This window comes from Halictus rubicundus, unplaced genomic scaffold (genome assembly GCF_050948215.1).
Source record: "Halictus rubicundus isolate RS-2024b unplaced genomic scaffold, iyHalRubi1_principal scaffold0132, whole genome shotgun sequence".
Classification (NCBI taxonomy): domain Eukaryota; kingdom Metazoa; phylum Arthropoda; class Insecta; order Hymenoptera; family Halictidae; genus Halictus; species Halictus rubicundus.
The window spans coordinates 596,761-613,312 of NW_027488673.1; the positions used below are offsets into that span (position 1 = coordinate 596,761).

The following is a 16,552-nucleotide window of genomic DNA, read 5'->3' on the forward strand; positions in this document are numbered from 1 at the left end:
AGGATAGGATAGTATAGAGGATAGGATAGGGTAGAGGATAGGATAGGATAGAGGATAGGATGCGATAGAGGATAGGATAGGATCGAGGATAGGATAGGACCGAGGATACGATAGGATAGGATAGAGAATAGGATAGGATAGAGGATAGGATAGGATAGAGGATAGGATAGGATAGAGGATAGAATAGGATAGAGGATAGGATATGATAGAGGATAGGATAGGATAGAGGATAGGATAGGATAGAGGATAGGGTAGGATAGAGGATAGGATAGAATAGGGGATAGGATATAATAGAGGATAGGATAGTATAGAGGATAGGATACGATAGAGGATACGATAGGATCGGATAGAGGGTAGGATGGGATAGAGGATAGGATAGGATAGAGGATAGGATAGGATAGAGGATAGCATAGGATAGAGGATAGGATAGGATAGGATAGAGGATAGGATAGTATAGAGGATAGGATAGGGTAGAGGATAGGATAGGATAGAGGATAGGATGCGATAGAGGATACGAAAGGATAGGATAGAGGGTAGGATACGATAGAGGATAGTATAGGATAGAGGATAGGATAGGATAGAGGAGAGGATAGGATAGAGGATAGGATAGGATAGAGGATAGGATAGGATAGAGGATAGGATAGGATAGAGGATATTATAGGGTAGAGGATAGGATAGAAGAGAGGATAGGATAGAGGATAGGATAGGATAGAGGATAGGATAGGATAGAGGATAGGATAGGATAGAGGAGAGGATAGGATAGAGGAGAGGATAGGATAGAGGATAGGATAGGATAGAGGGTAGGATAGGATAGAGGATAGTGTAGAATAGAGGATAGGATAGGATAGAGGATAGGATAGGGTAGAGGATAGGATAGGATAGAGGATAGGATAGGATAGAGGATAGGATAGGATAGAGGATAGGATAGGATAGAGGATAGGATAGGATAGAGGATAGGATAGAGGAGAGGATAGGATAGAGGATAGGATAGGATAGAGGATAGGATAGGATAGAGGATAGGATAGGATAGAGGAGAGGATAGGATAGAGGATAGGTTAGGATAGAGGATAGGATAGGATAGAGGATAGGATAGAGGATAGTATAGTATAGAGGATAGGATAGGATAGAGGACAGGATAAGATAGAGGATAGGATCGGATAGAGGATAGGATAGGATAGAGGATAAGATCGGATAGAGGATAGGATAGGGTATTGGATAGGATAGAGGATAGGATAGGATAGAGGATAGGATACGATAGAGGATACGATAGGATAGGATAGAGGATAGGATAGGATAGCGGATAGGATAGGATAGAGGATAGGATAGGATAGAGGATAGGATAGGATAGAGGATAGGATAGGATAGATGATAGGATAGGATAGAGGATAGGATAAGATAGAGGATACGATAGGATAGATGATATTATAGGAAAGTGGAAAGGATATGATAGAGGATACGATATTGTAGAGGATAGGATAGGATAGAGGATAGGGTAGGATAGAGGATAGGATAGTATAGGGGATAGGATATAATAGAGGATAGGATAGGATAGAGGATAGGTTACGATAGAGAATACGATAGGATAGGGTAGAGGGTAGGATAGGATAGAGGATAGGATAGGATAGAGGATAGGATAGGATAGAGGATAGCATAGGATAGAGGAGAGGATAGGATAGGATAGAGGATAGGATAGTATAGAGGATAGGATAGGATAGAGGATAGGATAGGATAGAGGATAGGATGCGATAGAGGATACGAAAGGATAGGATAGAGGGTAGGATAATATAGAGGATAGGATAGGATAGAGGATAGAAGAGGATAGAGGATAGGATATGATAGAGGATAGGATAGGATAGAGGATAGGATAGGATAGATGATAGGATAGTATAGAGTATAGGATAAGATAGAGGATATGATAGGATAGGATAGAGAATAGGATAGGATAGAGGATAGGATAGGATAGAGGATAGGATAGGATAGAGGATAGAATAGGATAGAGGATAGGATATGATAGAGGATAGGATAGGATAGAGGATAGGATAGGATAGAGGATAGGGTAGGATAGAGGATAGGATAGAATAGGGGATAGGATATAATAGAGGATAGGATAGTATAGAGGATAGGATACGATAGAGGATACGATAGGATCGGATAGAGGGTAGGATGGGATAGAGGATAGGATAGGATAGAGGATAGGATAGGATAGAGGATAGCATAGGATAGAGGATAGGATAGGATAGGATAGAGGATAGGATAGTATAGAGGATAGGATAGGGTAGAGGATAGGATAGGATAGAGGATAGGATGCGATAGAGGATAGGATAGGATCGAGGATAGGATAGGACAGAGGATACGATAGGATAGGATAGAGAATAGGATAGGATAGAGGATAGGATAGGATAGAGGATAGGATAGGATAGAGGATAGAATAGGATAGAGGATAGGATATGATAGAGGATAGGATAGGATAGAGGATAGGATAGGATAGAGGATAGGATAGGATAGGATAGAGGATAGGATAGTATAGAGGATAGGATAGGGTAGAGGATAGGATAGTATAGAGGATAGGATGCGATAGAGGATACGAAAGGATAGGATAGAGGGTAGGATACGATAGAGGATAGTATAGGATAGAGGATAGGATAGGATAGAGGAGAGGATAGGATAGAGGATAGGATAGGATAGAGGATAGGATAGGATAGAGGATAGGATAGGATAGAGGATATTATAGGGTAGAGGATAGGATAGAAGAGAGGATAGGATAGAGGATAGGATAGGATAGAGGATAGGATAGGATAGAGGATAGGATAGGATAGAGGAGAGGATAGGATAGAGGAGAGGATAGGATAGAGGATAGGATAGGATAGAGGGTAGGATAGGATAGAGGATAGTGTAGAATAGAGGATAGGATAGGATAGAGGATAGGATAGGGTAGAGGATAGGATAGGATAGAGGATAGGATAGGATAGAGGATAGGATAGGATAGAGGATAGGATAGGATAGAGGATAGGATAGGATAGAGGATAGGATAGGATAGAGGATAGGATAGAGGAGAGGATAGGATAGAGGATAGGATAGGATAGAGGATAGGATAGGATAGAGGATAGGATAGGATAGAGGAGAGGATAGGATAGAGGAGAGGATAGGATAGAGGATATTATAGGGTAGAGGATAGGATAGGATAGAGGATACGATATGATTGAGGATAGGAAAGAGGATAGGATATAATACAGTATAGGATAGGATTGAGTATAGGATGGGATAGAGGATAGGATAGGGCATTGGATAGGATAGAGGAAAGGATAGGATAGAGGATAGGATAGGATAGAGGATAGGATATAATACAGTATAGGATAGGATTGAGTATAGGATGGGATAGAGGATAGGATAGGGCATTGGATAGGATAGAGGATAGGATAGGATAGAGGATAGGATATGATAGAGGATAGGATAGGATAGAGGATAGGATAGTATAGAGGATAGTATAGGATAGAGGATAGGATAGGATAGAGGAGAGGATAGGATAGAGGATAGGATAGGATAGAGGATAGGATAGGATAGAGGATAGGATAGGATAGAGGATATTATAGGGTAGAGGATAGGATAGGATAGAGGATACGATATGATAGAGGATAGGAAAGAGGATAGGATATAATACAGTATAGGATAGGATTGAGTATAGGATGGGATAGAGGATAGGATAGGGTATTGGATAGGATAGAGGATAGAATAGGATAGAGGATAGGATAGGATAGAGGATACGATGGGATACAGGATAGGATAGGATAGAGGATAGGATGTGATAGAGGATAGGATAGGATAGAGGATAGGATAGGATAGAGGATAGGATAGAGGATACGATATGATAGAGGATAGGAAAGAGGATAGGATATAATACAGTATAGGATAGGATTGAGTATAGGATGGGATAGAGGATAGGATAGGGTATAGGATAGGATAGGATAGAGGATTGGATAGTATAGAGGATAGGATAAGATAGAGGGTAGGATAGGATAGAGGATAGTGTAGAATAGAGGATAGGATAGGATAGAGGATAGGATAGGGTAGAGGATAGGATAGGATAGAGGATACGGTATGATAGAGGATAGGAAAGAGGATAGGATATAATACAGTATAGGATAGGATTGAGTATAGGATGGGATAGAGGATAGGATGAGATAGAGGATAGGATATAATAGAGGATAGGATAGGATAGAGGATAGGATAGGATAGAGGATAGGATAGGATAGAGGATAGGATAGGATAGAGGATAGGATAGGATAGAGGATAGGATAGGATAGAGGATAGGATAGAGGAGAGGATAGGATAGAGGATAGGATAGGATAGAGGATAGGATAGGATAGAGGATAGGATAGGATAGAGGATAGGATAGGATAGAGGAGAGGATAGGATAGAGGATAGGATAGGATAGAGGATAGGATAGGATAGAGGATACGATATGATAGAGGATAGGAGAGAGGATAGGATATAATACAGTATAGGATAGGATTGAGTATAGGATGGGATAGAGGATAGGATAGGGCATTGGATAGGATAGAGGAAAGGATAGGATAGAGGATAGGATAGGATAGAGGATAGGATATAATACAGTATAGGATAGGATTGAGTATAGGATGGGATAGAGGATAGGATAGGGCATTGGATATGATAGAGGATAGGATAGGATAGAGGATAGGATAGGATAGAGGATAGGATAGGATAGAGGATAGGATATGATAGAGGATAGGATAGGATAGAGGATAGGATAGAGGATTGTATAGGATAGAGGATAGGATAGGATAGGATAGGATAGAGGATAGGATAGGATAGAGGAGAGGATAGTATAGAGGATAGGATAGGATAGAGGATATTATAGGGTAGAGGATAGGATAGGATAGAGGATAGGATAGGATAGAGGATAGGATAGTGGATAGGATCGGATGGAGGATAGGATAGGATAGAGGATTGTATAGGATAGAGGATAGGATAGGATAGGATAGGATAGAGGATAGGATAGGATAGAGGATAGGATAGGATAGAGGATAGGATAGGATAGAGGATAGGATAGGATAGAGGATAGGATAGTATAGAGGATAGTATAGGATAGAGGATAGGATAGGATAGAGGAGAGGATAGGATAGAGGATAGGATAGGATAGAGGATAGGATAGGATAGAGGATAGGATAGGATAGAGGATATTATAGGGTAGAGGATAGGATAGGATAGAGGATACGATATGATAGAGGATAGGAAAGAGGATAGGATATAATACAGTATAGGATAGGATTGAGTATAGGATGGGATAGAGGATAGGATAGGGCATTGGATAGGATAGAGGAAAGGATAGGATAGAGGATAGGATAGGATAGAGGATAGGATATAATACACTATAGGATAGGATTGAGTATAGGATGGGATAGAGGATAGGATAGGGCATTGGATATGATAGAGGATAGGATAGGATAGAGGATAGGATAGGATAGAGGATAGGATATGATAGAGGATAGGATAGGATAGAGGATAGGATAGAGGATTGTATAGGATAGAGGATAGGATAGGATAGGATAGGATAGAGGATAGGATAGGATAGAGGAGAGGATAGTATAGAGGATAGGATAGGATAGAGGATATTATAGGGTAGAGGATAGGATAGGATAGAGGATAGGATAGGATAGAGGATAGGATAGGATAGTGGATAGGATCGGATGGAGGATAGGATAAGATAGAGGATAGGATAGGATAGAGGATAGGATAGGATAGAGGAGAGGACAGGATAGAGGATAGGATAGGATAGAGGATAGGATAGGATAGAGGATAGGATAGGATAGAGGATTGTATAGGATAGAGGATAGGATAGGATAGGATAGGATAGAGGATAGGATAGGATAGAGGATAGGATAGGATAGAGGATAGGATAGGATAGAGGATAGGATAGGATAGAGGAGAGGATAGGATAGAGGATAGGATAGGATAGAGGATACTATAGGGTAGAGGATAGGATAGGATAGAGGATAGGACAGGATAGAGGAGAGGATAGGATAGAGGATAGGATAGGATAGAGGAGAGGATAGGATAGAGGATAGGATAGGATAGAGGATAGGATAGGATAGAGGATAGGATAGGATAGAGGATAGGATAGGATAGAGGATAGGATAGGATAGTGGATATGATAGGATAGAGGATAGGATAGGATAGAGGATAGGATAGGATAGAGGATAGGATAGGATAGAGGAGAGGATAGGATAGAGGATAGGATAGTATAGAGGATAGTATAGGATAGAGGATAGGATAGGATAGAGGAGAGGATAGGATAGAGGATAGGATAGGATAGAGGATAGGATAGGATAGAGGATAGGATAGGATAGAGGATACTATAGGGTAGAGGATAGGATAGGATAGAGGATAGGACAGGATAGAGGAGAGGATAGGATAGAGGATAGGATAGGATAGAGGAGAGGATAGGATAGAGGATAGGATAGGATAGAGGATAGGATAGGATAGAGGATAGGATAGGATAGAGGATAGGATAGGATAGAGGATAGGATAGGATAGTGGATATGATAGGATAGAGGATAGGATAGGATAGAGGATAGGATAGGATAGAGGATAGGATAGGATAGAGGAGAGGATAGGATAGAGGATAGGATAGTATAGAGGATAGTATAGGATAGAGGATAGGATAGGATAGAGGAGAGGATAGGATAGAGGATAGGATAGGATAGAGGATAGGATAGGATAGAGGATAGGATAGGATAGAGGATACGATGGGATACAGGATAGGATAGGATAGAGGATAGGATATGATAGAGGATAGGATAGGATAGAGGATAGGATAGGATAGAGGATAGGATAGAGGATACGATATGATAGAGGATAGGAAAGAGGATAGGATATAATACAGTATAGGATAGGATTGAGTATAGGATGGGATAGAGGATAGGATAGGGTATAGGATAGGATAGGATAGAGGAGAGGATAGGATAGAGGATAGGATAGGATAGAGGAGAGGATAGGATAGAGGATAGGATAGGATAGAGTATAGGATAGGATAGAGGATAGGATAGAGGAGAGGATAGGATAGAGGATAGGATGGGATACACGATAGGATAGGATAGAGGATAGGATATGATAGAGGATAGGATAGGATAGAGGATAGGATAGGATAGAGGATAGGATAGGATAGAGGATAGGATAGGATAGAGGATAGGATAGGATAGAGGATACGATATGATAGAGGATAGGAAAGAGGATAGGATATAATACAGTATAGGATAGGATTGAGTATAGGATGGGATAGAGGATAGGATAGGGCATTGGATAGGATAGAGGAAAGGATAGGATAGAGGATAGGATAGGATAGAGGATAGGATATAATACAGTATAGGATAGGATTGAGTATAGGATGGGATAGAGGATAGGATAGGGCATTGGATATGATAGAGGATAGGATAGGATAGAGGATAGGATAGGATAGAGGATAGGATATGATAGAGGATAGGATAGGATAGAGGATAGGATAGAGGATTGTATAGGATAGAGGATAGGATAGGATAGGATAGGATAGAGGATAGGATAGGATAGAGGAGAGGATAGTATAGAGGATAGGATAGGATAGAGGATATTATAGGGTAGAGGATAGGATAGGATAGAGGATAGGATAGGATAGAGGATAGGATAGGATAGTGGATAGGATAGGATGGAGGATAGGATAAGATAGAGGATAGGATAGGATAGAGGATAGGATAGGATAGAGGAGAGGACAGGATAGAGGATAGGATAGGATAGAGGATAGGATAGGATAGAGGATAGGATAGGATAGAGGATTGTATAGGATAGAGGATAGGATAGGATAGGATAGGATAGAGGATAGGATAGGATAGAGGATAGGATAGGATAGAGGATAGGATAGGATAGAGGATAGGATAGGATAGTGGATATGATAGGATAGAGGATAGGATAGGATAGAGGATAGGATAGGATAGAGGATAGGATAGGATAGAGGAGAGGATAGGATAGAGGATAGGATAGGATAGAGGATACTATAGGGTAGAGGATAGGATAGGATAGAGGATAGGACAGGATAGAGGAGAGGATAGGATAGAGGATAGGATAGGATAGAGGAGAGGATAGGATAGAGGATAGGATAGGATAGAGTATAGGATAGGATAGAGAATAGGATAGAGGAGAGGATAGGATACAGGATAGGATGGGATACACGATAGGATAGGATAGAGGATAGTGTATGATAGAGGATAGGATAGGATAGAGGATAGAATAGGATAGAGGATAGGATAGGATAGAGGATAGGATAGGATAGAGGATAGGATAGGATAGAGGATACGATATGATAGAGGATAGGAAAGAGGATAGGATATAATACAGTATAGGATAGGATTGAGTATAGGATGGGATAGAGGATAGGATAGGGCATTGGATAGGATAGAGGAAAGGATAGGATAGAGGATAGGATAGGATAGAGGATAGGATATAATACAGTATAGGATAGGATTGAGTATAGGATGGGATAGAGGATAGGATAGGGCATTGGATATGATAGAGGATAGGATAGGATAGAGGATAGGATAGGATAGAGGATAGGATATGATAGAGGATAGGATAGGATAGAGGATAGGATAGAGGATTGTATAGGATAGAGGATAGGATAGGATAGGATAGGATAGAGGATAGGATAGGATAGAGGATAGGATAGGATAGAGTATAGGATAGGATAGAGGATAGGATAGAGGAGAGGATAGGATAGAGGATAGGATGGGATACACGATAGGATAGGATAGAGGATAGGATATGATAGAGGATAGGATAGGATAGAGGATAGGATAGGATAGAGGATAGGATAGGATAGTGGATATGATAGGATAGAGGATAGGATAGGATAGAGGATAGGATAGGATAGAGGATAGGATAGGATAGAGGAGAGGATAGGATAGAGGATAGGATAGGATAGAGGATAGGATAGGATAGAGGATAGGATAGGATAGAGGATAGGATAGAGGAGAGGATAGGATAGAGGATAGGATAGGATAGAGGATAGGATAGGATAGAGGATAGGATAGGATAGAGGAGAGGATAGGATAGAGGAGAGGATAGGATAGAGGATAGGATAGGATAGAGGATATTATAGGGTAGAGGATAGGATAGGATAGAGGATACGATATGATTGAGGATAGGAAAGAGGATAGGATATAATAAAGTATAGGATAGGATTGAGTATAGGATGGGATAGAGGATAGGATAGGGCATTGGATAGGATAGAGGAAAGGATAGGATAGAGGATAGGATAGGATAGAGGATAGGATATAATACAGTATAGGATAGGATTGAGTATAGGATGGGATAGAGGATAGGATAGGGCATTGGATAGGATAGAGGATAGGATAGGATAGAGGATAGGATATGATAGAGGATAGGATAGGATAGAGGATAGGATAGTGTAGAGGATAGTATAGGATAGAGGATAGGATAGGATAGAGGAGAGGATAGGATAGAGGATAGGATAGGATAGAGGATAGGATAGGATAGAGGATAGGATAGGATAGAGGATATTATAGGGTAGAGGATAGGATAGGATAGAGGATACGATATGATAGAGGATAGGAAAGAGGATAGGATATAATACAGTATAGGATAGGATTGAGTATAGGATGGGATAGAGGATAGGATAGGGTATTGGATAGGATAGAGGATAGGATAGGATAGAGGATAGGATAGGATAGAGGATAGGATGGGATACAGGATAGGATAGGATAGAGGATAGGATATGATAGAGGATAGGATAGGATAGAGGATAGGATAGGATAGAGGATAGGATAGAGGATACGATATGATAGAGGATAGTATAGAGGATAGGATAGGATAGAGGGTAGGATAGGATAGAGGATAGTGTAGAAAAGAGGATAGGATAGGATAGAGGATAGGATAGGGTAGAGGATAGTGTTGAGGCGTGACCCTCAACGGTAATCCCTCGCAGGCCTACGGCAACCGTGCGAACAAAGACGGACCCTTGCCATAACTCGGCGGCATCTGGGGCCCACGCGAGCCGACCCGCGTACCCTTCGAAAATTGTCGCATCCTCGGATGTTTTAGAGGAATATGGCCTTTTACAGCTTGGGGCCCTCTAATAACGTTTACGACGTGTCCGAGGCCCCCGTCCCGCGTTCGAACGACGGTATGGTCAGCAAGGCCAACGCGACAATACATGCAAGCCGAAACAGATGCGGGCCAATTGGGCCTGCTCTCGCGTAGTCTCGAAGTCCCGTTAACTACGAATTCGAATTTCCCACCGGGGCTTGGAGAGGGGGGTCTCACCTCCACGACAAGAGGCGGTCCCAAAAAATATCTCTCCAAGTCCCATCAGCCAATGGCACTAGACTTTTGCATCCCCCGCAAGTTTTCCCCGTCAACGGGGGTGGAATGAGTGGACTTCGAGGCAGCGCACAAACTGACCAAGCAGAACCATCTCAACCGTGAAAACGCGAACAACCATATTTCGACCACGATATTCTCACGAGCTTTTTTAATCACTGTCTAGTTAGTTGTTAATTTCTGTGTTGCTCTCTATTAATAAATTACATTTTACCGAACAACGGCATCTAATTATTTCGACGAGGTCAACTTTCGTTTAAGTTCGAAATTGACCAGTTGAGCATCGACCAACCCGTGACGATCTCAACATAAAAATTGGTCCTTCGAGCCGGATACCAGTGACATTGGGACAAGCATCATCCTCTGATTCACTGTGCCAATCATCGGAGAGCAACAACAATCAACTAGAGTGACAATCTACCGTCGGATCGAAGCGGCAAGGCCTATCTAAGGATCATCGACTCGGGAAATCTACGATCTGCCTGGAACCAATCCATCGCAGAGATTTCCACATCACAGCCAACAACGTGGAGAATCATCGAGGGCGTCCACGGATTGCAACCGTAAGGACGTCAAGCGTCGAAGCGTCGTCATCAAGGAGTCTACAGCTGTACGGAACAAGTCCACCGCAGGGAACTCCAACATCGAGACGACGTCATCATCGTAATTGTGAGTCAAAGCATAAATCATACTCGCCAATTTCGTAATTTCGTCGTAGTTCACGTAGTCGTACAATAAAGTCTGTTACGATGGCTTCTCAAGACAAGGCGCAACCCAGCGAACGCGATCTGATTCGAAAACGCGCTACTATAAAAACCAAATTAACATTGTTCAAAGGTTTTATTTCGCCGCTTACATCTTCGGAACAAATCCCTATCGCGAATATAAAAATACGCATAGCGCAAATCGAACGCGAATTTCAAAATTTTCAATTAATCCAAGAAGCGTTAGAATTAAGTGCGGAGGATAATCAGTTTGAATCACGGCTCAACGAAAGAGCCGAATTCGAAGCGCAATATTTCGAAACATTAGCTATGGCAAGGCAACTCGAGGGCGAACATGATAGGGCACAAGCTCAGGCAGACCGTCTTGCGATAAATGCACAATTGTCTCATTCTCAACAATTCTCGGGTTTGGGCGCCGGAAATTCGAACGCAGACTCTCCGTTAACGGTTCATTCGGAAACTCACACGCAGGTTAAATTACCGACCATGCAATTGCCGGAATTCAGTGGTTCTTGTGACGGATGGCCAAGTTTTTCGGACGCATTCAGGGCAGCAGTTCACGACGATGTCAAGTTGCGCGGCGTGCAGAAATTAGTTTATCTAAAATCATGCGTAAAGGGGCAAGCCGCCGGACTCATCGAATCATTAGAAACTACCGAGGCGAATTACTCGGTAGCTTGGGATATTCTCGAAAAAACGTATAACGATCCAAGGATTATTATTAACAATAGGATTCAGGCATTTTTCGAACTACAAGCATGTACGCGAAACGTGAATAAGTCGTTGACGGACTTAACGCATTTAGTAACCAAGCATTACAACGCATTGAAGGCTCTCAAAAAACCTTTTCTTGAATCGTTCCCGATTTACGCAATCACAAGCAAATTAGACGATCAAACGCGATTAAAATGGAGAGAACATACTCAGGATACCGAAATCCCGAGCATGGACGATCTTTTGCAATTTTTACATAGTCGTTGCAAAATATTAGAACCGGCAAGGAACGAGCCAATTAAGGCAACCAGTCAATCTTTTACGAACCCGAACATTCGAATCCGGAAACTATCTAATTCGAACGTGCACGCCTTAACACTTTCCGTGCAAAAGGGGCGCTGCGCATTGTGCAAGGGCAATCACTACATCCAATATTGCCAGAAATTCCTAAGCACAACCGTCGAAAGACGCATCGAAATCGTGCAGAAGGCAGGCTTGTGCATAAACTGTCTCCGACCGAATCACGATGTTACAAAGTGCACCTTTGGCACATGTAAACAATGCAACGAAAAACATAATACATTGCTGCACAAGGAGCCATCGGCTAGACTTGCAACGGTCGTATCATTAAAATCGATCTTAGGCATCGAAACGTTTATTTCCACCGCGATTGTGTATATTCCGGACAAGGCAGGTCGTCTTATTTCATGTAGAGTCATCCTAGATTCAGCATCGCAGTCAAATCTCATGACTGAACGCTTCGCAAAAAGGTTAGGCCTTTCGTTAAAGGGAACTAACATTCCAATTATAGGGGTCAACAAGGGTGTATCCAACACCATGCACTATTCGCGTGCCACTATTCAATCGCGAATTAACAAATTCACCGCAGACGCCACATTTTTCATTCTCCCCAGCATCACCGCTACGTTACCATCTAAACAAATTTCAAAGACGCAACTTCAGATTCCGTCTAATTTGCCACTGGCAGATCCTAATTTCAACGTTCCCTCCGAGATAGATGCTTTGCTCGGCGTAGATTTGTTCTACGAAGTTCAGTGCGTTGGGAAAATAAATCTTGCGAATAGTTCGCTAATCCTAAGCAAAACTAAATTTGGTTGGGTTTTAGCAGGGACGGTACCGGGCGAAAATTCTAATCAGGCAACTCATTGCCATGTAACCCGTATTTCTTTGAATGATAACATATCAAGGTTTTGGGAATTGGAAGAAATACCGCAAAGGCCTGTTCTATCAATCGACGAGCGCACATGTGAGAAACATTACGTGGAACATATCACGCGCGACTCCGTGACCGGGAAATACACTGTAAAACTCCCATTCAAATCTTTCCCACCGAATTTAGGAGATTCATATAAGGCCGCGCTTCGCAGATTTCACGCGCTAGAAACAAAACTCGCAAGGGAACCCGCACTGAGGGAAGAATATGTCAATTTTTTAAGGGAATATAAAAAATTAGGTCATATGACGAAACTCGAATCCGCTAGTACGACTGAAGGGTACTATCTACCGCACCACGCAATAGTCAAGACAGACAGTCTGACTACTAAGGTACGCGTAGTATTTGATGCCTCAGCGAAAACTACATCAGGTCAATCACTAAACGACAATATTTTGACAGGCCCTACCATTCAAGAAGAGCTTTACGCACTCTTAATTAAATTTCGAACCTACACATACGTTATAACGGCTGACATAGAAAAGATGTATCGGCAGATCGAAGTCAGTTCCGATCACCGGATATACCAAAAGATTTTATGGCGCGAAACTCCAGACAATCCCATAGAGACGTACGCGCTAAATACCGTGACGTACGGTACATCTGCAGCCCCCTTTTTGGCAATTCGCACGTTATTCCAACTAGCCGCCGACGAAGGCGAAAATTTTCCACGAGCCGCACGAGTATTACGCGAGGACTTTTATGTCGACGACATGCTAACCGGCGCGGATACTTTCGAAGAGGCGGTCGCCACTATAAACGAAATTCAATTGCTCTGCGCAAAGGGGGGGTTTAAACTTCGTAAGTGGGCGACAAATAAAGAAGGATTAATTCACGCGTTAACCGACAAGGCAGAATCTGTACATCTTAAATTAGATTTAGACACAACCATCAAGACACTCGGAGTTTATTGGAATGCGCGTACAGATGCAATTTCATATATGGTCAAGGAGTCCGCATTAACAAATAAGGTCACTAAGCGTACTATCCTTTCTAAAATCGCGACATTATTCGATCCTCTCGGACTCTTGGGACCGGTTATTGTGCGCGCAAAATTAATCATGCAAACCTTGTGGAAACTACAACTTGATTGGGATGAATCTTTACCAACGGATCTTCATACCGAGTGGGTTACCTTTTGGGAAGAATTACATGAACTCCAAAATCTTCAAATACGTAGGCATGTTATGCAAGCGGATTGCACCGAGATTCAACTCCACGGGTTTTGTGACGCGAGTGAGCGCGCCTACGGCGCTTGTCTGTACCTGCGGTCCAGCAATAAACATGGGTTAATAATTACGCAATTAATAGCTTCCAAATCAAGAGTAGCTCCGTTAAAAACCGTAACCCTTCCGAGATTAGAATTATGTGCCGCGCAACTCCTCGCACATTTATTCGCCTCCACGAAGCAAGCGTTACGACATGTCAATCTTAACAAAGTGTTCTTCTGGTCAGATTCCACCGTAGCTTTGCACTGGATCAAATCAGCCCCTCACACATTAAAAACCTTCATATCTCATCGCGTAACGGAGATTCAGGAAATAACGGATATTAGTGACTGGCGTCACATTGCTTCCGCCGAAAATCCGGCAGATTTCATATCTCGCGGCATGCGCTCAGTCGATTTCATTCATTGCGATCTCTGGCATCGCGGGCCATCCTGGTTAGCTCTTGAAGAAGAGCAATGGCCTATTTCTCCGCTTCAACCAATCGACGTACCAGAGTTGCGTCCAATCACAACACTAACAACTCAAATACCTGAACCCGATTTTTTAATCAGGTTCTCTTCGTTTCAGCGGCTTAAACGCGTGGTCGCGTACATGCTTCGATTCGTCCAAAACAGTTTGAAAAAGAGTCCATCATCTGGACCTTTGTCAACACGGGAATTAAATAATGCAGAACTGCGAATCGTGACACTTGTTCAACAACAAGCATACAAATCCGAACTTCGCGAAATTAAGGCATCAAGTCGAATTTCTAATTTGTCATCGTTAACTCCGATTCTAGACGACGATGGCATCTTGCGAGTGGGCGGTCGTTTGAAAAACGCGGCTCTGCCCTTCCGAGAAAAACATCCAATACTATTACCTAAATCTCATTTAGTAACTAGGTTAATTATTCACGAAGCACATCTGAAAAATCTGCACGCCGGTGTACAAGCCACATTAAATGCAATCCGCCAATACTATTGGATTCCACAAGTAAAGGGAGTAATACGAAAAATAATACATAACTGTATTATTTGTCGTCGGGCTAAGCCGGTGTCAATAAATTATCCGATGGGAAATTTACCGGCAAGTAGAGTCACATATTCACGACCGTTTTTACGATGCGGAATTGATTTTTGCGGACCATTCCTTATTAAGGAGAAAATTCATCGAAACCGCGGAAAAATCAAGGTCTACCTAGCCGTCTTTACATGCTTCGTCACTCGAGCCGTACACTTAGAAATTGTATCTGATTTAACGACAGAAGCGTTTTTAGCGGCATTGCGTCGATTCTTTTCGAGACGAGGAAGGGCTAGCGACATTTATTCCGACAATGCGACTAATTTCGTCGGCGCTAATAAGGAAATACGAGAACTGGACAGCTTCTTGAGCGACAAAACAAATAATCAGGCAATCGTTGAATCGCTCGCGAATCAGTCAATAACGTGGCATTTCATACCACCGAGGTCGCCACATTTTGGTGGCATCTGGGAAGCTGCGGTAAAATCCCTAAAGCATCACCTCGTGCGCGTAATGGGGGAGGCACTATTGTCATTCGAAGGCCTCCTGACCTTAACAGCGCAGATTGAAGCGGTCTTAAATTCGCGTCCGCTAACACCTATCTCGAGCGATCCGAACGACCTGACGGCGATAACGCCAGGTCATTTTTTAATTGGCGAGTCCCTGATAAATATGCCTGACCATGATTACGCGCAGGTGCCCGACGGACGACTCTCGTCGTGGCAACATATCCAAAAGATTAAAGCACACTTCTGGAAGCGTTGGAAGACTGAATATTTACAGGAGCTGACCGTTCGTAGGAAATGGCATTCTGGCGGGACAGTCCATCTGCCGATCGGATCCATGGTCATACTGCACTAGGACAACACCCCACCGATGAAATGGCCATTGGGTCGAGTTACCGCAATTCATCCTGGCGAAGACGGTATCATTCGCGTGGTCACTGTAAAAACCTCTCGCGGCGAATACAAGCGATCAGTAAAGCGTCTTTCTCCGTTACCAGTCGACATGTAATTATACAAGCACCCCTATATCCTAGCATAGTTTAAACTTAGTACCTAATATTATATTCATCGTATTAGCTTAGCGGTTCTTTTACTTTATCGATAAGTGCATCCAGCCGATGCTTACTTTAGTTACAAATATAAGTAAGTCCGAGTTCTAATCAACATTGAACAGTCCGTTCAAGGGGGGCGATATGTTGAGGCGTGACCCTCAACGGTAATCCCTCGCAGGCCTACGGCAACCGTGCGAACAAAGACGGACCC

General features: G+C 42.6%; 1 protein-coding gene across 1 annotated transcript; it reads left to right on the top strand.

Annotated features, from left to right (window-relative positions):
- Positions 1-11,132: 11,132 nt before the first annotated feature.
- LOC143363798 (uncharacterized) lies at positions 11,133-16,145 on the top strand. The gene is made up of 2 exons (XM_076804331.1): positions 11,133-11,220; positions 11,326-16,145. Exons 1-2 carry the CDS (start codon positions 11,133-11,135, stop codon positions 16,143-16,145), a joined length of 4,908 nt encoding a protein of 1,635 aa, XP_076660446.1.
- Positions 16,146-16,552: the final 407 nt, after the last annotated feature.